The sequence below is a fragment of the Thamnophis elegans genome, chromosome 17, assembly GCF_009769535.1.
Source record: "Thamnophis elegans isolate rThaEle1 chromosome 17, rThaEle1.pri, whole genome shotgun sequence".
NCBI classification, from domain to species: Eukaryota; Metazoa; Chordata; class Lepidosauria; order Squamata; family Colubridae; genus Thamnophis; species Thamnophis elegans.
Window position 1 is genome coordinate 7,127,579 of NC_045557.1, and position 26,800 is coordinate 7,154,378.

The following is a 26,800-nucleotide window of genomic DNA, read 5'->3' on the forward strand; positions in this document are numbered from 1 at the left end:
CATAATGGAGTGAGCTCCCGTTCCTTGTCCCAGCTTCTGCCAACCTAGCAGTTCGAAAGCACGTAAAAAATGCAAGTAGAAAAATAGGAGCCACCTTTGGTAGGAAGGGAACAGTGTTCCGTGCGCCTTCGGCGTTGAGTCGTGCCGGCCACATGACCACGGAGACGTCTTCGGACAGCGCTGGCTCTTCGGCTTTGAAACAGAGATGAGCAGCGCCCCCTAGAGTCGGGAGCCACTGGCACATATTATGTGCAAAGGGAACCTTTATCTTTAATATCAGGGGTCAAAACAATCAGATTCCTTCCTGCAAGGCGTCTAAAAGGCAATCACAGGTGGTCCTTGTTTTGCAACTGTTCGTTTAGCGACCGAAATGACAGCACCATTGAGAAAAAAAGAAAGCAACTTCTGACCGTTCTTCACCCTTCTGACCATTGCAACATCCCCACGGCCACGTGGTCAAAATTCCGACGCTTGGCAAGGGGTTCATATTTATGATGGTTTGTGTGTCCCGGGGTCGAAGTAGTGCAGTGGCCTAGACATAGAGCTCCCGCCTCACAATCTGGAGGCTGTGAGTTCGATCCTAGGTAGAGGCAGATATTTCTGTCTTTGAGCACGATGAGAATCAATCTACTGAACAAAACTCTGCTCTGGCAACAGGAAGGGCATCTGGCCAGTAAAACACTCCGCTCCATTCAGTTGCCCAGACACCACCTCCGCAAGGGATTATGGGGTGGTTAAAAGATGATGTTGACAGTGTCCCGGGGTCACGCAGTCCCTCTTTGCGGCCTTCTGACCAGCAACGGTGGAAGCCAAATTCCCTTCACAACCGAGTTACTAACTTAATAACTGCAGCGATTCCCTTAACGGCGGTCCTGACAAACTCAATCACTTTGTCTGGCTCATTGAGAGAAATCGGGGTCTCAATTGTGGTCGTAAGTCGAGGACTACCTGCAGAGAGGGGTGTAGGAACTTAAATAAGCAAGCCAGGTTGTAAAACACGATGGCTGTCAAAATGGTTTACCTCTAGTATTCCCACGAGTACGAGGCAGAAGCTGTTAAGGAAATCTCCCCATACTTTTACTGGATTTTTCCAGCAACGATTCTTGGATTAAAGGGGAGGATTGATTAAGATTCTGAGAATTTTAAGAGAGGATCCTCGCCTATTTTTTTCCAACCACACTCCCAGAATTCTCTCCTGTTGCAATACAGGAAGTCCTCCACTTACAACAGTCCATTCAGTGATCGTTCGAAATGACAAAAGCAGTGGGAAAAAAGCAACACGACCCTTTCTCACACTTACGACCATCCTCATGGGTACGTGATTAAAATTTGGATGCTTAACAACGGGTTCATATTTAGGACAGTCGCAGAAGGTCCCGGGGGCCAACGTGATCCCCTTTCTGCGACCTTCTGACAAAGTCAATGGGAGAAACCTGATTCACTTAACAACTGTGTTACTCATTTAACTCATATGAGCGGTACTGCAGGCTACTTCTGCTGACTGCCGGCTGCCTGCAAATTTGGCAGTTTAAATCCCACCAGGCTCAAGGTTGACTCAGCCTTCTGTCCTTCCGAGGTCGCTAAAATGAGGACCTCAAATTGTTGGGGGGGGGGAACGATGACAAGATGCTGACTGTAAACCGCTTAGAGAGGGCTGTAAAGCACTGTGAAATGGTATATAAGTCTAAGTGCTATTGCTATTTTCCTTCCTTCCTTCCTTCCTTCCTCCCTCCCTCCCTCCCTCCCTTCCTTCCCAGTGATTAGTACCGCAGGCTAACTCCGCACACTGCCAACAGTTCAATCCTGACCGGCTCAAGGTTGACTGAGCCTTCCGTCCTTCCCAGGTCAGTAAAATGAGGACTCAAGATTGTTGGGGGCAAGAGGCTGACTCTGTGAACCCCTTAGAGAGGGCTGTAAAGCACTGTAAAGCAATATATGTCTAAATGCTACTGCTATTAACAACTGTACTTAACAAATATGGCAAGAAAGGTTGCACAATGAGACAAATGTCTTAAACTCAACAGATGTCTCGCTTAGCCACGTAAATCCTGGGCTCGATTGTACTCCTAAGTCGAGAATTACCTGTGCCCAATAACTCACTGGGAAAAGAAAAAAAAATCTGAATTATTCATTCCAAGCCAGAATTAAGCTATTGAGAATGCAGCCGCCCCCAACTCTTAAACCATCAATGCTTTGCAATGCTGGCTTGCCACGTTTCGCAACCAAGACCCGGGATACATGGAACTTTTTTGTACTGCTGTGTAGATGATGATGATGATGATGATATGTGTGTGTGTGTGTGTGTTGTATTTGTGCTGATAAATAAATAAAGGGAGACTAGTATAGATCTATTTCAAGCTACTTAGCTCTCATCAGCTAGCCATACCCTTACTGGGATTCGAACCTGTGCTGTATTGCATCTTAGGCAGATGTGTTAACCATTAAGCCACAGAGTTCGACTTCTTATCAGCTAAGCCAGGGTGATAGGTATCTATTTAAAGTTACAACCCCCGGTATGCCCAAATATGGGAGGAAGTTCACTACTTCCATTCTCTGTCCATCGGCTCGTCACAAGAGACCATTATATCTATATCTATATCTATATCTATCTCTCTCTCTCTATATATATATATATATATTATTAGAAGCTCGATTATGTTATGGGCCTGAGAATGTCAAGGAGCAGCTACTCCTGCTGTAGGCACAACGCCATGTGTCCCGAGGATCGGTTAATCATATTTCCATGGCAATCTTCAGTTTTGTGCCAGTAACTCTTTGAGTTGGCCAACGGGTTTCCTTTATCTCAAGTCCTTCACATCCAGATAAAGAGCCACTCACGAGCCAGAATATATGGGAGGAACTTGTTTACAAGGCAGGAGGACTGGGGGGGAGGGAAGTGATATAGCCCAACAACCAACTACATTTGGGAAATGTCCAATTTCGCCCCCTTGGAAATCGTCTCCGTGTCCCCCAAAGCGGTACAAGCGTTCGAATCCAGGATGAATCTGAATGATAATGGCTGCAACAGCAAAATTTAAAAAAAAAGCTGCTGAAAAAGAAAACATATTCATAATTTAGTCAGCAGAAAAGAAAATCAAAGGGGATTTGTCATAATCCCGATTCTTAAGGACGTGCTCTCAGTCATAAAGGAAATGCCTGAAGTGGGTTGCCAAAGACTTGGGAAGCTTCAGAAATTAATCCTGCTATCGCAGAAATCTTCCGTTTCCTGCTGGGATAATTTTCTCTCAGGTGTCCACGCAATTGTGTTTGGGGAACGGTTTTGATTTCACAACGGCTTCTTTCTCTAACCTATCTATTGTTTCGGTTCGTTTATGGCAACCTTGGCAACTACAGGATGCCTGGACTTCAACTCCCAGAAGTCCCCAGCCAAGAAAATGCCTGGACTTCAACTCCCAGAATTCCCCAACCGGCGGGAGTTGAAGTCCAGATATTTTATTGGCTGGGGAATTCTGGGAGTTGAAGTCCAGGCATTTTATTGACTGGGGAATTCTGGGAGTTGAAGTCCAGACATTTTATTGGCTGGGGGATTCTGGGAATTGACGTCCAGGCATTTTATTGGCTGGGGAATTCTGGGAGTTGATGTCCAGGCATTTTATTGACTGGGGAATTCTGGGAGTTGAAGTCCAGGCATTTTATTGACTGGGGAATTCTGGGAGTTGAAGTCCAGGCATTTTATTGACTGGGGAATTCTGGGAGTTGAAGTCCAGGCATTTTATTCACTGGGGAATTCTGGGAGTTGACGTCCAGGCATTTTATTGGCTGGGGAATTCTGGGAGTTGAAGTCCAGGCACCTTGCTGGCTGGGGAATTCTGGGAGTTGAAGTCCTGCCAAAACCTGACAAGGTTGTGAAACCCTGATTTACAGCATCTTCAAACTTCTAGACTCAAGTGCTGTTGTCCTTCAGGGTGAAGTTTTCCAGAAATTAAAAACATCCACAGAATCCCTGCTCTTTCTAAGATTAGATTTGGGGTGAGGAGGATCCAATTAATATTCAGCTTAATTTGCCTGCAAAGGCTCCAAAGATATACCTTCAAGCAGGGTACCCATGTCACGCAGGGTCACGTATGAGAAGAAATCATGTGTAAGAAGTTGCAACCACGCTGAGAACGGGGAAAGACGAGGGTCATCTCAAAAGAGTTTTCAAGACTTCCTAGCATCCCATCTCAAACTACGAGAAGAGTCGGTCCTGCAGGTTGAACGTTTTTGGAGCAAAATGCACTTTGTTTGGTGTTAAGTTGAGAATCCACAGCCATTAACACCTGATGATGTTACCTACTTTGGTAATGAAATGCCCGCGAGAAAACTACTAAGCTCAGAGAGCACCGAGGACAGAATAACAGAGTTGGAAGGGACCTTGGAGGTCTTCTAGTCCAACCCCCTGCTCAATCAGGAGATACCCCAACCCTATATCATTTCTGACAAACAGCTGACCAGTTACCAAGGCACCGTTAAAACTGACCTATGACTGTTTGTTCACACTTAACAACCGTTGCAGCATCCCCACGATCACCTGATCAAAATTTCGACGCTTGGCAACGGGTTCTTATTTATTACGGTTGTAGAGTCCCATATGTGTGTGTGTATGTGTGTGTGTGTGTGTGTGTGTGTGTGTGACGTGAACCTCTTTTTACGACCCTTCTGACCAGCACTGTCAACGGGGAAGCCAGCTTCACTTCAAAACCGTGTGACGAACTGAACGGGCCGCAGTGATTCACTTAACAACGGTGGCAAGAAAGGCGGTAAAACGGGGCAAATTTCACTTTTAACAAATGCCTCGCTTAGCAGCAGAAATTTTGGGCTGAACAGTGGTCCTAAATAGGTAATTTTTGAGGGGAGGGGGGATCGCTCTGACCTGGAAATCAGTTCTTCTTTTTTCAAGCTACTTTAGAGGTTAAGGATACTCTTTTTAACATCCGTCCGGAATTTTTTCCCCCTGTTATTTATGACCTTTATGAGAGTGTTTTTCAGTTCCGCAGTCAACAAGAACAGGCCAAGGGGCCTTCTTGTATAAAATCCCCCCCCCCTTCCCCGGAAGACGGCTCAGCAACCCTGCCAAAAAAATCGCCACAGTCCTCAAAAGGGCAAAACGGCAGACGGCAGCTGTAGAAAGCCAAATTGCAAAAAGGAAGGAGAGGACGAAACATCTGCCTTCCACAAAGTCCATACAGCAGGGACCTTTTTCTTGCCGGGGCTGGAGACGAGATATTGGACGCTCAGCTTGGGATGAACTGCCTTTTGTTGTTGTGAGTTGGGAAATCATGTCCAACCCATCATGATTCCCCTAGACAACGTTCCTCCAGGCCTTCCTGTCCTCTCCCATCCTCTGGAGTCCATTGAAGCTCAGGCCGACTGCTTCAGTGACTCCATCCAGCCCCCTCCTCCTCTGCTGTCCCCTTCTTCTTCTTTTGCCCTCCATCGTTCCCAGCATGAGGCTCTTCTCCAGGGAGTCCTTCTTCCTTCTCATCAGGTGGCCAAAGTCTTTGAGTTTCCTCTTCAGGATCTGGCCTTCTAAAGAGCAGCCAGGGTGGATCTCCTCTAGGACTGACCAGTTGGATGGCCTTGCAGTCCAAGGGACTCACGGGAGAGATAGATGATAGATAGATAGATAGATAGATAGATAGATAGATAGATAGATAGATAGATGATAGATAATTATATAGGTAGGTAGATAGGTAAGTTGATAGATAGGTAGGCAGTCAGACAGACAGATAGATAAAAGAAATCCCCTTATTCTTCTTTTGCCCTCCATCGTTCCCAGCATGAGGCTCTTCTCCAGAGAGTCCTTCTTCCTTCTCATCAGGTGGCCAAAGAATTTGAGTCTCCTCTTCAGGATCTGGTCTTCTAAAGAGCAGCCAGGGTGGATCTCCTCTAGGACTGATAGGTTGGATGGCCTTGCAGTCCAAGGGACTCAATACAGGAGTCTTCTCCAGCCCCAGAGTTCAAAGGCCTCCATTGCCTTAGAAAGCAGGAATTTTACAAGGCTAGGGAAATTCCTGCAGACTCTCCTAGTCTTGCTTGGGAAACCACTGGGGTCTCTTAACTCCCTATATAACTCCCAACGATTCAACAACATAAAAACAAAGCCCCAAAAATAGATCTGCAAAGCCATCTGAGCAAATAACACAGAACTGGGATGCTGGGACGTTCCTTTATTCCTATTTATCTTCCAGATGTAACCAAGCTGGAAGGTTAATTTTTCCTCCGAGGCGACGCTGGCCCCACGCAGTGAAAAACAGCATCCAGAAAACAACGGGATATAAAAACGGACTAAGGGTCCCTGAGTGATGTTTTGCCTCCGACCTGTCGCAGTACAGAAGCTGGGGGTCTTCTTGCAAGGTTAAAGGTGGAATCACAGACAGGCACCAAATTAAAAAAAGAAAAGAGGAAAAGAGCAGAGAGGATACGTAGCCAACAGAAGGTCTTAAATTCTACCAGATTGCTTGTCAAAAGGGGATCGAGTAGCCCCCGGGGCACTGCGACCATCATAAATACTACTGAATTTGGATCAGTGTTGTGGCCCGCCAGTAGCCAGTGAAGCTGGCAGCAGAGTCAGACAGTGAGGAGGTTGGGGAGGAACCTGGGCCAGTCCTGGAGTCTGGGGAAGGCTCTGAGGAGGGTTCTGTGTCGGAGGAAGAGAGCGGGACAGAGCCGTATGCCAGTTACCAGCTGCCTTCAGAGTCAGACATCAGTGAGGCAGAAGAACAGCTGGAGCCTGTTCCCAGCATGCGCATGTGCAGAGCTGCCAGATGAAGGGAAGAGCTAAAGATTTAAGATTAAGATTTAATTTATTTGTATGCCGCCCTTCTCCGGGAGGGACTCAGGGCGGCGAACAACTCAAAAGGGGAAAGGGGATACAAACACAATACACAGGGGTCGACTTGGGTGTAAGGCCACAGGTGGACGATGAGTGGCCCTTCACAGAGGGAATAAAAGAGGAGCGAAAGGGGAGTGGAGTTTGCAGGAGACACAATTAGTTGGCTTCATTGGTTCGTGACTCTCCGAGACTCCTGGCCAAGTTCTGCAGAGATCAGCCTGGCATTTCTCCAAGCCAGATAAGGTCTGTGACTGTAAATCCTCCCTCGAAAGACTTTGCTGGAGGTGAATGAGCAGAATTCACAGTCAATTAATAAAAGGGGTTTATTGTCAGGACAAGGAGTTTGCTTCATGCTCTTGGGAAGCCTCACTCAGAACAGACGGCCCCATGGGCTGGATCTGACCGCATCGCCTTGAGCTTGACACCCCTATTTTAAAGCATCAACGCGAGAGATAAATAGGCAGGAGGGAAGACCAATCAGCTTCTAGCACTCCAGATAGTCCTCCACTGAAAAGGATTTTCTGTCGGGACTTCTAGCTCTTGGGAAGCCTCGGTCCGAACAATCACGAGACCGCTGGGATGCTGCAATGGTCGTAAAGTGTGAAAAACGGTCATCGATCCCTTTTCCCCAGTGCTGTTGTAACTTCTGACGGTCACTAAAAACAGACGGTGGTTAAGTGGCATGCTGATTTAAGGTGAACTGCTTAAAGCGTTCAAAACAGAATGTTTTTTTTTTTTTAAATTTGACTTCCGGCGCGCCGAGGAAGGAGACGAAGAAGAGGGTACAAGCGACAACAGGCTTGGACATTATTCAAGGACACCAAAATAAATCCAAGGCACCTCTGTGTTTTTCTGGCCGGCCCGAGTAGGCATGCCATCTGTAAAAATAGCCGAGGTATAAAAGGAAGCTTTTAATAGCAGGACTGGCCAGGCCCATAGAAGACAACGGGCCGTTTCTTCCTTCCTTCCGAAAGGGAGAATCTCAAGAGTTCATTCAAACTTTTCCCAGGTTGCATCCACAGAAGAAAAAGAGGGAACGTCTCAATCCGGACGGTTTAGTCACGTTTCATTCAAGCAGCCCCCCCTCACTCAGGGCTACGAGGCTGGTGGGATATTCCCGGCAAGGGTGCCTTCCCTTCGACACGGCTGCTGCCTCAGTCCTTATGTAGGTCCTCGACTTACAGCCACTCAAAGTTGCGACGGCACTGGGAAAAGGGACTTAACAGCCAGGCTTTGCACTTACAACCTCACTGTTGGGGGGAGGTAGTGGTAGAAGGTCGTAAAATTGGACACAACTCACTTAACGACCATCTTGGTTAACGGCAGAAATTCTGGGCCCAGCTGAGGCTGCAGGTTGAGGACTGTCGATGGTGCAGAGCTAGGCCTGAGATCTGTTGTGTTTCCCCCCCACCCCCAAGGAAATATGTCCGTGCAGTCCTAACAGCTGCTCTGCTTTCCTAAGGCATGCTACACCTTCAGACTGCACACCTGGCCAAAGATTAGGTACTGAAAGGCAGCAAGGGTTAGGGTCCCAGGTGAGATGACAGCCAAGCCGGATAGGTATTTGCGACGGCTCCATCACAGAAGAAGAAGAAGGGATGATTGTACAGAAAACGATTGCCTTCCTGACTCTCTGTGCCTCATGGCAAGATTTGATTCCCTTCTCAAGGAAGAGAGAAGAGGCGGAGAGGGGAGGAAAGAAGAGGAGGAGAGGGGGTGGTAGGGAGGAGAGGGTGAGGAGGGGGGAAGAGAAGGGAAGAGGGTGGGGAGGAGAGAAGAGAGGTGGTGAGGGTGAGGAGAGGGTAGGGAGGGGATGGGGAAGAGAGGGTGAGGAGGGAAGAGGAGAAGGAGGGGGAAGAGAAGAAGTTCAGGAGGGAGGGGAAAAGAGGAGAGGCGGGTGGGGAGGGGATGGGGAGAAGAGGGCGAGAATGGAAGAGGAGAGGGAGGGGGAAGAGAAGGGAAGAGGTTGAAGAGGGAGGGGAAAAGAGTAGAGGAGGGGAGAAGAAGAGAGGTGGGGAGGGGAGAACAGGAGAGGATGAAGAGGGAAGAGGAGAGGGTGGGGGAGGGGAAGGGAAGAGGAGAGGTTGAGGAGGGGAGGGTGGAAGAGGAGGGGAGGAGAGAGAGATTTACTGGATTGCTAACTACAAACTCCAAATTTGACTCCTCCCAATGTGATGGATTGCAACTCCAGCCTTATTCCTTCCCCGTCAGAATACCGGTTGGGGATGCTGGGAATTGTTGTCCGAGGCCTCCCTGTTTACAAGAGCTCAAGGGACCAAAAGCCATCCTCCAGGAGAGGACCAGACAGATGACCGGAGAAACCAACAACATTTGGGGAGGGGGGAGATGGAGAAGGAAGAAGCAGCAGGGGTGACCTAGCTTGCCCCCCATCCTCTCTCTCCACTGAGCAACAGGGAAAAAGTCACCAACCGCGGCCTCTCCGAGCCCTGGGCCGAGGACGGGAGCCCCCCCTCCCGGAGGTCTCCCCAGGACTCACCAACCCATTAAGTCGTCTCCATATTGCCGCTGTCATGGGGGGAGCCGTAAGTGGAGGAGGTGGGCTTGCTGCCGCGGCTTCTAAGCAGGCTGCGGTTTCCTTGCGAAGGAAGCAAAAGGTTACTTCCCTGTATACGCTGCTAGCACCGCCTCTTCCTGCCAGCCTCCCCCCCCCCCCGAGAGAGAGAGAGACAGAGAGAGAGACACACACACAGACAGACAGAGACAGAGATACAGAGAGAGAGAGAGAGAGAGAGAGAGGCAGAGAGAGACACACACAAACACACACACACACACACACAGATACAAAGACAGAGAGAGAGAGAGAGAGAGAGAGATACAGAGAGGGAGGGAGGGACAGACACAGAGACAGAGAGAGAGAGAGAGAGAGGCAGAGACACACAAACACACACACAGACAGACAGATACAAAGAGAGACAGATACACAGAGAGGGAGAGAGAGACAGACAGACACAGAGACAGAGAGAGACAGAGAAAGACAGAGATACAGAGAGGGAGAGAGAGACAGACACAGAGAGATAGAGACAGAGATAGAGAGGGAGTGAGGGAGGCAGAGATGGATAGATAGATAGATAGATAGATAGATAGATAGATAGATAAATAGATAAGATAGATAAGATAGATAGATGGAAAGAAAGAGAAGATAGATAGATGATAGATAGATAGATAGATAGATAGATAGATAGATAGATAGATAGATAGATAGAGGGAGAGACAGAGACAGAGATACAAAGGGAGGGAGGGAAGGAGGGAGGGAAGGAGGGAGAGAGAGAGGGGAGGGGGGAGGTGTCCCGCTGCTGTTTTGACAGCCGCACTGGATCCACTCGGAGGCTACAAGGGAGGGGTGGGAGGGGGCTCTCTGTGTCCATCTCTTCTCCCCAGCTCATTTCAGCAGACGAAGGAGGCGGCTGGCTGGGTTCCAGAAACTTAACATACCTTGTGGGCAAATAATGCAGTGAGACACAGCCGCAGCTGGGAAGCTGGCATCTCTGCAGCAGCGGGGAGAGACCTCGAGCGAGCGGGGCGGAGGGGGACACAGAGAGGAGGAGACCGGGCGATTTAAAAATCTCTCCAAAAAAGGGAGAATGGTTTCAGAGAGGAAGAGGAGAGAGAAGAGAAGGAGGAGGAAGAAGGGGAGGAAGAGGAAAGAGAAGAGGAGCAGGAGCAGAAGGGGAGGATGAGAGGAAGAGGAAGAGAGGAGGAGAAGAACAAGAAGAGGAGGAGGAGGGGGAGGAGTAAGGAAAAGAGGAGGAGGAGAAGAAAAGAGGAGGAGACAGACTGACTTAAGACCGTTTTTCACACTTATGACTGCTACAACATCCTCATGGTCACATGATCAAAATTCAGGCCCTTGTCAACTGGCTCATATTTACGACGGCTGCAGTGTCCTGGGGGGGGGGGTGTCTCTTTTTGCAGTCCCAAAAAAAAGTCAATGGGGAAACCAGATCCACTTAACAATCGTGTCACTAACTTAACAAACACGACGACCCACTTAACAACCATGGTGACCAAAGTCGTAAAATGGGGGCAAAGCTCCCTTAGCAAACATCTCCCTTAGCAATGTGACACAAATTTTGGGCCCGGTTGTGGTTGTAACTCATTGTGTCCTCCTCCTGCATCGTGTCCATTAAAAAAAGACACATCGATTACAACCCCTGCAGGAGGAGTCTCCCTTCCCTGCACTGACATGACATGAAACCTTGGATGGTGGTTTAAACCAATCGCCGTAAGTCGAGGACTACCTGTGGAAGAAGCCCGTTTCTTCCACGCCACACAGACAATTCCAGAAGGGCTAGAAAGTGGTGGTGTTTTTTTTTCCAAATTCCCCTTCGGGCTCCAGGCGATTCCTTTGGGGTCAACACAATAGCAGCCAAAGTCATCCGAAAACAGGGGAGGCTCAAGAAAACTTCATTCGCACGATTGGGAGAGAAACGATGGGACGTTTGACCAGCCACCTTTAAAAAAAAACTATTTCTTTACTAAACTTGCTTCACTATATAAATTTGCTTTGGTATATATATTTTGATAGACAGTCAGACAGATGATAGTAGATAGATAGATAGATAGATAGATAGATAGATAGATAGATAGATAGATAGATAGATAGATAGATATAATAGATAGACAGACAGACAATAATCAGAGATAGATAGATAGATAGATAGATAGATAGATAGATAGATAGATAGATATAGATAATCAGATAGATAGCTATAGATAGATAAGACATATAGATGATAGATAGATAAGACATATAATCAGATAGATAGATAAGACATATAATCAGATAGATAGAGATAGATAGATGAGATATAGATATAGTCAGATAGATGGATAAGATAGGTAGGTAGGTAGCTAGATGGACAGACAGACAGACAGATAGATAGACAGAGATAATCAGATATAGATAGATGATAGATAGATAGATGATAGATGATATAGATAATCAGATAGATAGCTATAGATAGATGACATATAGATGATAGATCAGACATATAGATAATCAGATAGATAGATGATATAGATAGATAGATTAGACAGATAGATAAAGATAGATATAGATGATATAGACACAGACAAGAATGACAAAGAGTTTGTCTGTCTATTTATCTATCATCTCTCCTATCCATCTGTCCATAATCTCTCTTGTCTGTCTATCATCTCTATCATCTCTCTCTCTATCATCCATCTCTATCTATATACATGCACACACATATATAGCTCTCTCTCTTTATATATATATATACACACATCTTTGTGTTCCTGTATAATTAACAGTTTAATTAATTACTTATGCGCCTGACCGGATTTCAAGCGGCTCGATTCCCCCTTTGAGATCAGCCAAACAACCAGACTCCAATTCCCCAAACATCCGCTTTGTAAACACCCGCTCAACTCACTCTGAACCCAAAACTCTTTCAACCATGAGTAGCCAGCCCTGTTGTTGTTGTTGTTGTTGCTGCTGCTGCTGCTGCTTAATTAGTTCCACTACAATGTCCCACTGTCCTGGCGCACAATGGAGTCATCCCAAGCTGATTCACTTGACATGGGCTCTGCTTTCTGTGTACTGTGGAGCTCGGGAAGGGGGGGAGGGATATAAGCTGTTGAGCCACAAAAAGCAGAAGCAGCAGCAGCAGCAGAGAAAAAGGAGGAGACCCTGGAATCGGAGGAAATGGGGCATCATGTTTAAGGGGGCATCATGCCTATCACCCCTTGGCATTCTCTTTTGATTCTAAGCAATCTTTTTTTTCTCCACGGAAGTTGAAGATGGCTATGTGTCAGGAGGCAACAGAATAACCGAGCTGGAAGGGACCTTGGAGGTCTTCTAGTCCAACCTTATATACCATTTCAGACAAATGATTGTCCAATATTTTCATTAAACCATCCAGTGATGGAGGGAGGGAGGGAAGGAAGGAATAACAGAGTTGGAAGGGACCTTGGAGGTAATAGCAATAGCAATAGCAGTAGACTTATATACCGCTTCATAGGCCTTTCAGGCCTCTCTAAGCGGTTTACAGAGAGTCAGCATATTGCCCCCAACAATCCGGGTCCTCATTTTACCCACCTCGGAAGGATGGAAGGCTGAGTCAACCCTGAGCCGGTGAGATTTGAACCGCTGAACTGCTGATCTAGCAGTAGCCTGCAGTGCTGCATTTAACCACTGCGCCACCTCGGCTCTTAGAGGTCTTCTAGTTCAACCCTAAATACCATTTCAGACAAATGATTGTCCAATATTTTCATTAAACCATCCAGTGATGGAGGGAGGGAAGGAGGGAAGGAAGGAATAACAGAGTTGGAAGGGACCTTGGAGGTCTTCTAGTCGAACCCTATATACCATTTCAGACAAATGATTGTCCAATATTTTCATTAAACCATCCAGTGATGGAGGGAGGGAGGGAGGGAGGGAGGGAAGGAAGGAAGAACAGAGTTGGAAGGGACCTTGGAGGTCTTCTAGTCCAACCCCCTGCTCAGGCAGGAATGTCATTTCAGACAAATGGCTGTCGAGTTTCTTCTTCAAAGCCTCCAGTTATGAAGCATCCACAACTTCTAGTGGCAAGCCGTTCCACTGGTTAATTGCTCTAACTCTTGGGGTTGCATAGGAACTGTTTACCATTCAATCATTTCAAATACAGGTAGTCCCCAACTTACAACAGTTTTCTTTAGCGACTGTTAACACTAAAGTTACAACAGCACTAAAAAAGGCAACTTGTGACTGTTTTTCACACTTAACGACCGTTGCAGCATAACCCACAGTCACGGGATCAAAATTCAGGCGCTTGGCAACTGGCTCATATTTATGACGGCTGCAGTGTCCGGGGGGTTCTTGTAACTTTGAGTGGGGGAAGCCAGATTTGCTTAACAACTGTGTAACAAACAACTGCAGTGAATCTCTTAAGAACTGGAGGGCAAGAAAGGTTGTAAAAATTCTCTCAAGGTGAGCAAAATTCACTTAACAAGAAGAATTCTTGGGCTCCATTATGGTTAAGTTGAGGATTAGTTGTACAGGGCCGTACCCTCAATGCGCCCTTCCTACCTCTTTCCAACAGATACCTGCACCCGGATTGCCCACAAAGAGAGCAAAGATAAGGTAAAGGTTCCCCTTGCACATATGCGCTAGTCGTTCCCGACTCTAGGGGGCGCTGCTCATCTCCGTTTCAAAGCCGAAGAGCCAGCGCTGTCCGAAGACGTCTCCGTGGTCATGTGGCCAGCATGACTCAACGCCGAAGGTGCATGGAATGCTGTTCCCTTCCCACCAAAGGTGGTTCCTAGTTTTCTACCCGCATTTTTTACGTCCTTTCGAACTGCTAGGTTGGCAGACGCTGGGACAAGGAACAGGAGCTCGCTCCGTTACACGGCGCTGGGGATTCGAACCGCCCAACTGCCGACCTTTCTGATCAACAAGCTCAGCATCTTAGCCCCTGAGCCACCACGTCTCTAAACAGCGTTCCGTGGATAGATAGATAGATAGATAGATAGATAGATAGATAGATAGATAGATAGATAGATAGATAGATAGATAGATAGTCAGATAGTTAGATGGATGGATGGATGAATGGATGGATGGATGGAGATAGATACCATGTTTCCTTGAAAATAAGACAGGGTCTTATTTTCTTTTGACCCCCGAAATAAGCACTTGGCCTTATTTTCAGGGAGGGCTTATTATTTTTGAGGTGCAGAAGGAGGCGAGCATAGTCACCTCCTGGCTGCTGCTGTGTTCCAATATTTTCAGGGGAGGCCTTATTTTCCGGGGTGGGCTTATTTTAGTGCATGCGCTCAAAAGCCCGATTGGGTTTATTATCCACGGAGGTCTTATTTTCGGGGAAAACAGGGTATCTGTACAATGAGCGGAACCCAGAAACGATCAATTTATCAAATAAAGCAATATTAAAGCGAACCACGTCAACTGGCCAGACAGATCCAGGGCCTGACTCAGCGTCCCCAGGTGTTTTCATCCCAGGTGATAGAAAAGTTGCCTACGTGGTGTTTTGTTTTTTTTAACAGCAATGTATTAGGTGGGTCAAAAGCTGACTCAGCAGAGAAAACACTTGAGCAGAAAGGGGGGGGGAGAGAAATAGCTCAAGGACAGGGGGCTACGCTCATTAGAATCTGCTATCAAAAGTATTTCAGCCAGCAGGACTCCCCCCCATCACCCCGAAAAAAAGGGGGCGGGGGAAAAGGAAAGAAAGTATGCCCAGGCTGCTTTTGGAACACACAAAAAAATGTATTTTGTGTTTGTCAGGTACATTAAAAACAATAAAAAGCGAAGAGGCAGAAGCGTTTTTGACAAACAAACATTTAGTGACTGTTTGAAGTTACGACCACATTGAAAAAAAGGGACTTGCAACCATCCTCATGTTTAAGGCAGTCGCACTATCCCCAAGATTTTTTTGGGGAGGGATTAGCAATAGCAGTTAGACTTATATACCGCTTCATAGGGCTTTCAGCCCTCTCTAAGCGGTTTACAGAGTCAGCATATCGCCCCCACAGTCTGGCTCCTCATTTTACCCACCTCGGAAGGATGGAAGGCTGAGTCAACCTTGAGTCGGTGAGATTTGAACCGCCGAACTGCAGCTAACAGTCAGCTGAAGTGGCTGCAGTACTGCACTCTAACCACTGCGCCACCTCGGTGCTTTTTTGGGGCGCTTCACAACTGGCATGCAAGCGTCTCCGGGGGTCATGTCATCTCCCTTTGTGACCCTTCTACAAAGACACCCCCCCCTCCGGGCAAGGAGTCTTAACGACTGGATTCACTTAGCTGAAATGATTCGTTTAAAAACAGGAGGCAAAAAAATGGGTCGTAAAACGGCTCACTTAAAAACACCTTGGTTAGCAAAGGAAATTCTGACGCCGATCATAAGTTGACTAACCACAATGGAGCCCGCAATTTTTGTTCTTAAGGGAGTCATCTGTTAAAGGGGGGGGGGGGGTTGCTCCATTTTATGACCTTTCTTGCCACAGTGGTTAAGCGAATCACAGCAGTTAAGTCTGCTACGTGGAGTTTGCTCACCTTGGCAGAATTTCGCCACCTTTCTTGCCTCCCAGTTCTTAAAGCGATTTCTTAAGGGTGAAAAACAGTCGTAAATCCCTTTTTTTAAATGCCGTTTTAACTTGGAACAGTCCCTAAAAACAAGCTGTTTGTTTTACCTGTGCTGTTCCTCACCTAGCAATAGCAATTCAACTTATATACCGCTTCATAGGGCTTTCAGCCCTCTCTAAGCGGTTTACAGAGTCAGCACATCGTCCCCAACAACAATCCGGGTCCTCATTTCACCCACCTCGGAAGGATGGAAGGCTGAATCAACCTTGAGCCGGTGAGATTTGAACCGCTGAACTGCAGATAACAGTCAGCTGAAGTGGCTGCAGTACTGCACTCTAACCACTGCGCCACCTCGGCTCTTTTGGGGGGGGGCTTCACAACTGGCATGCAAGCGTCTCCGGGGGTCATGTCATCTCCCTTTGTGACCCTTCCACAAAGACACCCCCCCCCCCGGGCAAGAAGTCTTAACGACTGGATTCCCTTAACTGCAATGATTCATTTAAAAACAGGAGGCGAAAATGGGTCGTAAAACGGCTCACTTAAAAACACCTTGGTTAGCAATGGAAATTCTGACACCGAGATCGTGTCGTAAGTTGACTAACCACAATGGAGCCCACAATTTTTGTTCTTAAGGGAGTCATTTGCCCCATTTTACGACCTTTCTTGCCACAGTGGTTAAGCGAATCACAGCAGTTAAGTCTGCTACGTGGAGTTTGCTCACCTTGGCAGAATTTCGCCACCTTTCTTGCCTCCCAGTTCTTAAGCGATTTCTTAAGTGTGAAAAATGGTCGTAAATCCCTTCTTTAGTGCCGTTTTAACTTGGAACAGTCCCTAAAAACAAGCTGTTTGTTTTACCTGTGCCGTTCCTCACCTAGCAATAGCAATAGCAATAGCAGTTCGACTTATATACCGCTTCATAGGGCTTTCAGCCCTCTCTAAGCGGTTTACAGAGTCAGCATATCGCCCCCAACAACAATCCGGGTCCTCATTTCACCCACCTTGGAAGGATGGAAGGCTGAGTCAACCTTGAGCCGGTGAGATTTGAACCGCTGAACTGCAGATAACAGAAGTGGCCTGCAGTACTGTACTCTCACCACTGCGCCACCTCGGCTCTTAATGCCTAGTGGCGAGTGAACTTTGAAGGCGGCAAGAGGAGGAAATGACATTTAACTGAGCATCCCAGCAAAGGGACGCACGAGAGATTTATTTAATCTATTTGCAAAGGCAGGAGTGGATCCAGCCTCAAATCAATTAGCATTCTGGGCTGTGTAAGGGAGCAATCAGAGTAATTAAGGTAAAGACTTTCTCTTCCCCCCCCCTCCCGCCCCCCTTTCCTCCCTCTGGAGGATTCGTGCTGTACTGGAGAGTTAAAAGGCAGAGCGCGGTTTAAAAGAAGACTTAGCAGAAAAGTTTTTTTAAAAAAGAAAAAACAGCTCAACCACATGTTCTGTTTTCGCAAGTCATCTGGTACATCCACAAATAGCAGAGACGCGCAAGCAAAATCTACTTAGAACGCCTCTGTCGTTTTAATGCGACAGAAAGGAAAAATATACCAGGAAAGAGGGGCAGGTCTCAAATTTGAAGCAGTTCATTTAGCGTCCGTTCAAAGTTACAATCATCGTCATCCCTTGCAGGGGTGGAGTGTGGGCAACTAATAGGAGCGGAGCGTTTACTGGCCAGATGCCCTTCGTGTCACCGAGGCGGAGTTTTTCCTCCCCCCCGGCAGGCATATTCTCATTGGCAATGAAAAAAGTGACTTCATGGCTACTTTCCACACTTAACGGCGGTTGTATTGTAGCATTCCCCCTGGTCAAAGGATCAAAATTCAGACTTTGGTGAAATGGACTCATATTTATCACGGTCGCAGTGTGGGTGATGGGATCCCCCTTTGGCGACCTTCAAAGTCGAGGAGGGAAGACAGATTGACTGTCTTCCCCCCTCGACTTCGGCAAGAAAGCTCGTTAAAATGGGGCAAAATTCACCTGACAAAACGCCTCGCTTATTGACAGAAATCTCCCCCCGCCCCGCATCTCAATTGTGGTCGTAACCCTGTAATTAAGATGTACCCGTTCAAAGGCAGGGGTGGGTTTATTTCTGGCACCCACAAAGCCGTACGCAGGTGGGAGAGCCTGCAAAGTTTGACAGCCAGAGTTTTTTCATTTTGACTGCTTTGTGTGATTGTGTGAATCCTAAAGTTCTTAGTAAAATCATCCCTCTTCTCTGAACACGGACCGTGAAGCTGAAACCAGCCAAACTTTGCAATCCGGTTCCATTTCACCGTTGCGGCACGGACTCCCCGAGAGAGAGCTTTGAACAGGAGATCAGGCAAGCTTAATGAATCAATTAATTAAAGAGCTTAAAAAGGCCTAGCAAATTATCTCCTAATTGTCTGGCCAACAGGGTGGGGTGGAGATTGTAGGAAAAGAGGCTGCCTTATCCTGCTTGAAAAAGCAATTTTGCAACAAGGCAGGAAGCAGAATGTCGAAAGAGGAAGTGGTTTTCCTTTTCTGCCTTCCTTGGGTGTCAACGTTGTGTTTTGAATTTCTTCACACCTCTAGGATCTTTCGAACTTGGAAACCACTTCTTATAAGCAGCTGGCTGTACAGGCCGTGGAAGAAACGGGGGGGGGGGTTCTCTCCCCTCCCCCTTTTCTCTTTTACAGGACTTGCATGAAGAAATATTAAAACTGCCCCCTGATGAAATCAAAACCCTGGAAAGATAAAAAAATAAATAATAGAAGAAGCAGCTCAAATCTAAACCACACAGGAGAACCAAGCTGTGAAATAAACCTTCAGCATCAGAAATCATGCTGATTTATGAAATGTATGTGCCACTTATCTCACTGCCAGGAGACTCAGAAAGGGGCCGTTTGTAAGACGTAGGCAATGCAGGGTAGGACTGTGAAATATATAAATTTAATAAATAAATAAAATAACGAAGGCATCACAGCCTGCACACGGACTTGGTGGTGGTGGGGGGAAGAAACAACTAATTCATAGGCAGGGGGATGACGGAAAATGTGATAGCACTAAGAACGGGCAGTGCACCCTTTTCCCTAACACATGTGGTCAAAAGTCAACGCTAAAGGAGAATCACCGAGCTGGAAGGGACCTTGGAGGTCTTCTAGTCCAACCTCCTGCTCAAGTGGGAAAACTCTACATCAGTGATGGCGAAGCTGTTTGGCACCAAGTGCCCAAACTGGAACATGTGCGCACACCGGAGTGCCGGAAAGCAGCTGGTCAGCGCATGCGCACGCCTGTTTTTGGGCCATTTTGGCCCAAACAGTATGAAAAAAATGTATGAAAATGGTCTGAAAAACAGCCCGAAAAATGGCCAGGAAAAGGCCTGGTTTTTTGCCATTTTGGGGGCTGTTTTCAGGAGCTCCAGCACTCATGGAGACCAGCTAGTCAGCGCACAAGCGCACTCCGGAAACCAGAAGAGCAACTGGCAGCCCATGTGCCCACGGAGAGGGCTCTGTGAGCCATCACGGCCCTACACCATTTCAGACACATAGTTGTCCAGTCTCTTCTTAAAAACCAACTTCTGGAGGCAAGCTGTTCCACTGATTCATTGTTTTAACTCTCAGGAAATTTCTCCTTTGTTCTAGGTTGGTTCCTCTCCTTGGGAGCAAATGGCCTACTCACTGCGAAGAGGCTGAAATCAAAGGAATATTTCATCGCTTCTTTTAAAAAATATACCGGTAGGTCCTCGACTTACGATCACAAACGGAACCCAAAATCTCCGCTGCTAAGCAAGACAATTGTTTGGCACCCTTTTAAACGCCTTTCTGGCCACAGTTGTTAAGTGAATCACTGCGATGGTTAAGTTAGTAACACGACTCTGGCTTCCCCGAATGGACTTTGCACGTCAGGAGGGGACACTGCGAACTGTCGTAAATATGAGTCAAGCTACCAAACATCTGAATTTTGATCACGGGATCACCGTCGTAAGTGTGAAAAAGGGTCTATATCACTTTTTTTGGGTGCTGTTGTTAACTTCCAATGGTCACTAAGCCAATGAGAACTGCCTTGTAATAACCAAGCCTCACATTTTTTATATCATTATTTTTTTTATTATTTAAAAAAAAAACATACATCCATGTTGTATGCGGACAGAGCTGGTTCTGGATATCATTCATATTAATCCAATTAGGAGTAACAATTAGTCATCTCTACCACACTTATCAAATTTAAGTAATCCTCATTATATTGTTTAAACATACATGAACCAAAATGCTTAACTCATCTTTATTTATATCTTCCTTGTTCAATCTAAACATTTCTATATTATGTATAGTCAAAAGTTGTTTCTGGGCATCATTCATATTAATCCAATTCATGCTAGTAATCTCTATCACATTTATTAAATTTAAGTACTCCTCATTATATTATTTGGACATAAAGAAAATGCATGTAAACTTCTAATCTTTGTATTATTATTATTATTATTCTTTCTATAAAAAATTATATTCTAACATTCCCCCTATCTAAATTTATTTCTGCCTCTTTCAGCTTACAATCAGGCTACTTTAATATCTAAAGGGCAATTATTTCTATCCATCATTTCTTCTCCTCTTCAGTGCTTTAATTCTTATGCATTTTTTAATTGGCCTCCTACACGCCTCACCTTTGTCACTACCTTCATCTCTCTTTCTTGTTCAATCTAAATTCAGTGCAGGGAGACTCACAACCAGGCTATGAAATGGGACCACAATATCTCACACCACAGGTTAGATAGAATAACAGAGTTGGAAGAGACCTTGGAGGTCTTCTAGTCCAACCCCCTGCTTAGGCAGGAAACCTTACACCACTTCAGACGAATGGATATCCAACGTCTTCTTAAAAACGTACAGAGTGGGGAGCATTCACAACTTCTGGTGGCAAGTCATTCCACTGATTCATTGTTCGCTGTCAGGAAATTTCTCCTTAATTCTAAGTTGCTTCTCTCCTTGATTAGTTTCCACCCATTGCTTCTTGTTCTACACTCAGGTGCTTTGGAGAATAGCTTGACTCCCTCTTCTTTGTGGCAACCCCTGAGATATTGGAAGACTGCTATCATGTCTCCCCTGGTCCTTCTCTTCATTAAACGAGACATACCCAGTTCCTGCAACTGTTCATGTTTTAGCCTCCTAATCCTCTTGGTTGCTCTTCTCTGCACTCTTTCTAGAGTCTCCACATCTTTTCTATAACACAGCGACCAAAACTGGATGCCGTATTCCAAGTGTGGCCTTACCAAGGTTCGTAAGCTTCCTTTTTTTGCGAGTTCCTTCGGGGAACACGCAACTACACGGCTGGATTTACACCTTGAAATTGGCCATTGTGATATCTATCGGCGGAAAGAATAATCTGCTTTACAAATCTACCATTTTATTTTTTAAAAAAAAACAACAACAACAGTCTAATAGCTTCTTAGAAGAGAACGTGGTTTTTTGTTTTTTTTAAGGAGTTGGAAGATGCTTTTGTGCCCCGGGGGGGCTGTGTCCAAGTGCACAATGATACATCGTTCTGTTCCTCTGGAAAAAACGTATTAAATCTTTACACTGTCAGCTTTATTTAAAGCTCTGGCCCTTTTAATGCTTTTTCATGTACACCACTGTTCTTTCAGGAAAGGGTAATGACAATGCTAACCTTTTATTGACAAGGAGCACTTCCCCAAAGAAGAAGTAGGCAGATTTATGGAGAGGGAGAATTATTAGTATAAGGGGGGGAAAAAACAACGGCCTCTCATTTATCTGACAGCCTCTAGTTACGTTGGACTAAGAACACGGCTGGATTAAGGGCTAATTTACGACCACAATTCAGCCCAACATTTTTGGTCTTAACATGAGAGATGTTTGTTAAGTGTGTTTCCCCCACCTCCCACTTTACGACCTTTCTTGCCACGCTTGTTAAGTGAATCACTGCAGGTGATACATGACACACACGAACCGGGCTTTCCCATTTGCTGGTTGATAGGTCGCAAAAGGGGAAATCACGTGATCCCGGGACATGGCAACCGTCGTAAGTATGGACCGGTTGCCAAGCATCTGAATTTTATTCACATGATCATGGTGCAGTGGCCTAGAGGTCCTCACGATCCGGAGGCTGTGAGTTCAATCCTAGGTAGAGGCAGATATTTCTCTCTCTCTGGGCAGATTGAGAATATACCTGCTGAACAAAACTCCGCACTGGTGACAGGAAGGGCAAGTGGTCAGTAAAATACTCTGCTAGCTGTATTCAGTTACCCAGACTCCACCCCGCAAGGGATTATGGGGTTATTAAAAGGTGGGGATGGAGATGATCATGGGGCTGCCGCAAAGGTCGTAAGTGTGAAAAATGGTCATAAGTCACTTTTTTCCCAGTGCCGTTGTAACTTTGGTCACTAAATGGACTCTTGTAAGTCAACAGCTACATGTATTCAGGATTGGCTGGAGAACAGGGAGCCCCACACACCTACAGGGGATGTTCGAAAAGCATTAAAATGAACAGAAATTCTTCATTTCGGCCTCAGAAATACCTGTTTCTTCCCTGGGAACATTCCCACACTGAAACGGACTATTTTGTCCATGAAACGGAAATTGGAGCAGCTATTCTCGGGGCCCTGGGTGGGCAGGAATGCTTTCGATAAACGAGAATGGCATCAAGAAAACTGTGAATGAGATTTGGAGTAAACTGAATGAGATGTTTTTGCGAAGTTTTACCATCTCAAAATGTTTTTATTTATTTGACTTCTATACTCGCCCCTCCCCTCCCAGCCCCTCCTCACCTGCCCGTCCGGGCTCCTTAGGGCCCCAACGGGAAGCAGTTGCTGGAGCGAAGCAGCCACCCGGAGAAAGAGTTGGCAAAAGAGCTCAGTTCAAATGGGATCTGACCGAGGAAGAGGCTCAGCAGAGGCACCTCACTGAGGACTACGAGCATAGGCTTCCCAAGCAGAGGGAAGACCCGCGGAAGTGCAAATCCAGGTACCACCGCCTGGAGGCTCAGCGGGCTGAGATGGTCAGCAGTTCCAGGCTGTGATGCTGTCCCACTGGAACGAGGCCCTCTGGCTCTTCCCCATCAGCAGTGCTTCCCTCCAACCTTCACCCAAAGCCCCCCACCAGGAGGCTGAAGCAGACCCCAAGTGGGAATTTCTGCCCCCCTCCGACTGCCCCAGAAAAAGACCCCGAAGGGGGAGACTCTCTGCAGCAACACAAGCGTTCATTGCATGTATCCGTCCCAGGGGGCATAGTTTGAGGACCCCTGATTTAGTAAAATATAAAAAATCCAAATAATTTTTCTGCGGACCACCAAAAATTTCCTCACGGACCACCCCGTTGGTGACCAATGGTTTTTAGAGCCCATTTGCCAAAATGTTGCCTGTAAGGAGCTAGCCTGTACTGGCTCCTCTCCTAACTTAAGAAAGGAAAGACTCTTGCAACGGATTATTTCAAAAGGAACCTTTAATCAAGCAGGATGGAAACCATCAGAAGCAAAGCAGCATCTGAAAACCTTTAGGCCCTGCAAATGGGATTCAGCTGATAATGACCCCCTCCCCTTTGTCCGAATGCAGATTCTGACCAATACACAAGGGTGAAGATGCTTCCTTAAACTCTTCTGCCCTGGGAGTCAATGAAGCACATGTTCCCATGGCTATCTCTAGTTAGACATCAGTTATATATCCCACATGGCTACCATAAACACCCCTCCAGAGACCTTCAGTCTCCCGGTGACAGGGAACCAGTTGTAAAGTTGTAAAACTCAGTTGTTTCAGATGTAGCTAATGCTTTAACTCCGAGGCTCCCCTCCTCCCAACTGAATGGCAGTATCCCTTTTAGGGATCTGACATAGCCATTTCCAAACCCGGTTTGACCTCACTTATGAATCCTAAGTCACCCGTAAAGCGGTGAATATTCCTGGCTTTATTTTAATTCAAAATTCTTCCGTGTAGAAGAGGCATAAAAAGGAGAGAAAAAAATGGCCCCACTTCCCTCTAGGAGATGAACCAGACCGAATGGATGCCAGAGACCAAGGCAAGGTCTATCCTCCCTCCTATGCACAGATCTGGAGTGGAGACCACCCCAACTTTACACAATAAGTTTTTTTGCGTTAAGCATTTACCTGTCGTTTCGCGTGCATCAGTGTTTTCTGCTGGGAATCGCCTTCAACCGCTTGAATCCGGGGGGCGGGGGGGGGGGTGCGGTCAAGATAAGTTAACTCTGGCTAAGTAAGGGCTTTTTCTGCCCCATCAAAAACACACTCCCAAATTTATAGTCCAGGGCTTTTCCTGCTTTAATTACAGAGTGTTTGCACAGCCTTTCCCCTATCTCCTTCTGACTAATACCCAGAGCTTAAAAGAACCACAGCAATTTCATTTGAAGGGGGGGGGGGGGGGAGTAAATGAAATTCGGGCTAGCTAGCTCAATTCACAGTTCAATCCCCAAGACCGAGGATGGGATTCAGCCGGTTCGGGAGAACTGGTGGCTCCGACGATCAGCTGGGAGCGAACCGGTTCGTTCCGATGATTGGTTGGATCCGACCACCTGCCTCTGCGCTTCACTTACCTATATCTGTTGTTGCCCGCCAAAAGGAACAATCAATTTCCCCAAAAGGGTAACCATGGAAGCAAAAAAAAAAAACCTAGGTAAGCCCAATTGTTGAGCCTGTTTCCGACATCTAGCAGGCCTTGTTGTAGGAGAGCTGGCAGCGGATTCGGACAGCGAGGAAGTTGGGGAGGAAGATGGGCCAGTCCTGGAGTCTGGGGAAGGCTCTGAGGAGGGCTCTGGGTCGGAGGCAGAGAGGGGGCCAGGGCCGTCTGACAGTTATCAGCTGCCTTCAGTGAGGCAGAAGAATAGCTGGAGCCTGTTCCCAGTGTGCGCCTGCGCAGAGTGGCTAGACACAAAGGGAACAGCTAAAGAACAGGGGTCGACTCGGGAGGAAGGCCACAGGTGGATGATTAATGGCTCCTCCCAGAGGGAATAAAAGAGGAGCGAAAGGGGAGTGGAGTTTGCAGGAGAGACAATTAGTTCACTTCATTGGTTCGTGACCCTCCGAGGCTCCTGGCCAAGTTTTGCAGAGATCGGCCTGGCAGCTCCACAAGGCAGATAAGGTCTGTGACTGTAAATCCTCCCTTGAAAGACTTTGCTGCATGTGAATGAGCAGAATTCACGGGAAATTAATAAAAGGGGTTTTTGTCAGGACAAGAAGGAGTTTGCTTCATGCTCTCAGGAAGTCTCGGTCAAATCACTGATCACTTCGATTAAAGAAAAGACTTTATCTGGCTTTGTATCTAATGGGAAGTTACCCTTTAGTTCTTGTTTGAAACTGAAATTTTAACCTTGGATTTTCATGATTAGCCTCATTTATGATAGAACGGCTGTTTGCTTTGATTTATTCCAGTTCAAAGGGTCACTGGTTTTGATCTGTATTGAAGTCATTTCTCTCGATAGCTTTTTCTGTTTGCACTCTTTGCAATATTGTTTTCTTCCTTACTCCTTCCTCTTTCTTTTTCGTTTTTCTTCTGCCACTTTGCGACTTAAAAAAAAAACACATTTTAATAAAATTTTTGAGGGTGGGGCGGAGGGAGGAAGTGCTTTAGAAAGAGTGCCTTTCTAGCAGAAAGTTTCATTTTAAATTAAAGATTTTGCTCTATCTTTCGGGCAGGAGTACACTTTAAAAAAAAAGAAGATCCGAGCCCTGCTTTGCTCATCTTTTAAAAAGGGACATTACTTAATTCTGCAAAAACGATATACGGAGATAAAATAAAAGGTCAAATGTCTGGAAAATATTGCAGATATTGAAACAACTCCGTGTAGTTTCAGAGATGAGTCCTGGGGTGTAAAGTAAACGATCAAACAAACTATGGAAACTTGACAATGTTGGATAACCGCTTGTGTGAAGTGGTGTAGGGTTTCCTGCCTAAGCAGGGGGTTGGACTAGAAGACCTCCAAGGTCCCTTCCAACTCTTGTTATTCTACATTCCGTTCTACAAACTAATTATTTCATGGTGGAATATAAACACCTTTGTGCAAATACATACTGAGGATTCAGCTGTACGAATGCATAGGTAGTCCTCGACTTACAACAGTTCACTTAGGGACTGTTCGAAGTCCCGAGGTCACTGGGGAAAAAAGTGACTTACGACCATTTTTCACACTTGCAACCATTGCTCACGCGATCGAGGTTCGGACGCTTGGTAACTGACTCATATTTACGACGGTGGAAGGGTTCCCAGGGTGATGTCATTTCCCCCTTGGTGGGCTTCTGACAAGCAAAGTCAATGGGGAAGCCGGATTCACTTAACGACCATGTTGCTAACTTAGCAACCATAGGGATTCACATAACCACCGAGGCAAGGAAGGTCATAAAATGGGGCAAAGCTGGCTTAACGACTGCCTTGCTTCACAGTGGAAATTGTGGGCCGTAAGTCGAGGATTCCCTGTAAAACTTACTAGCCAACCTTGATCACAACCCAGAGTACAGGCAATCCTCGACTTACAACCAACAATTAAGCCCAAAAATGTATGCCACTAAGAGAGACATTTGTTAAATGACTTTTGTCCCATTTTACCCCCTTCCTTGCCACATTTATTTCAGGGACTCACTGCAGCTGTTAAAATTAGCAACACGGTCGTTAAGCGGGTCTGGCTTCTCCCTTGACGTTGCTCGTCGGGAGGTTGCAAAAGGGGGATCACATGACCCTGGGATGCTGCAACCGTCGTAAATGCGAGCCAGTCCCTCAAGCATCTGAATGCAAATCATCTGACCAAGGGGAGGCTGCCATGGTCGGAAGCGTGGAAAAACAGTCCTAAGTCCCTTTTCTCAGTGCCGTCGTAACTCAGTGCCGTTGTAACTTGGAACTGCCACTAAGTGAATGGTTATAAGCCAAGGACGGCCTGCCTAGTGCTAAAAGAACCGCAAAAGTCTGGCTTTCTGTCTTTTATCACAAGTCAC

At 46.5% G+C, this 26,800-nt stretch overlaps 1 protein-coding gene across 9 annotated transcripts in view; it reads right to left on the bottom strand.

Moving 5' to 3' along the window:
• The window catches only part of MARK2 (microtubule affinity regulating kinase 2), a 126,895-nt gene that overhangs the window by 81,100 nt on the left and 18,995 nt on the right, over window positions 1-26,800 (bottom strand). Inside the window, exon 1 of one of the 9 annotated variants that reach the window (XM_032233814.1) lies at window positions 9,333-9,453. The exons of the other annotated variants lie outside the window; for them this stretch is intronic. Within the exon in view, the coding sequence (XP_032089705.1) occupies window positions 9,333-9,368 (36 nt within the window). The 5' untranslated portion in view covers window positions 9,369-9,453. Of the gene's footprint in view, window positions 1-9,332; window positions 9,454-26,800 lie in introns of those variants that run through there. 9 annotated transcript variants of the gene reach the window in all.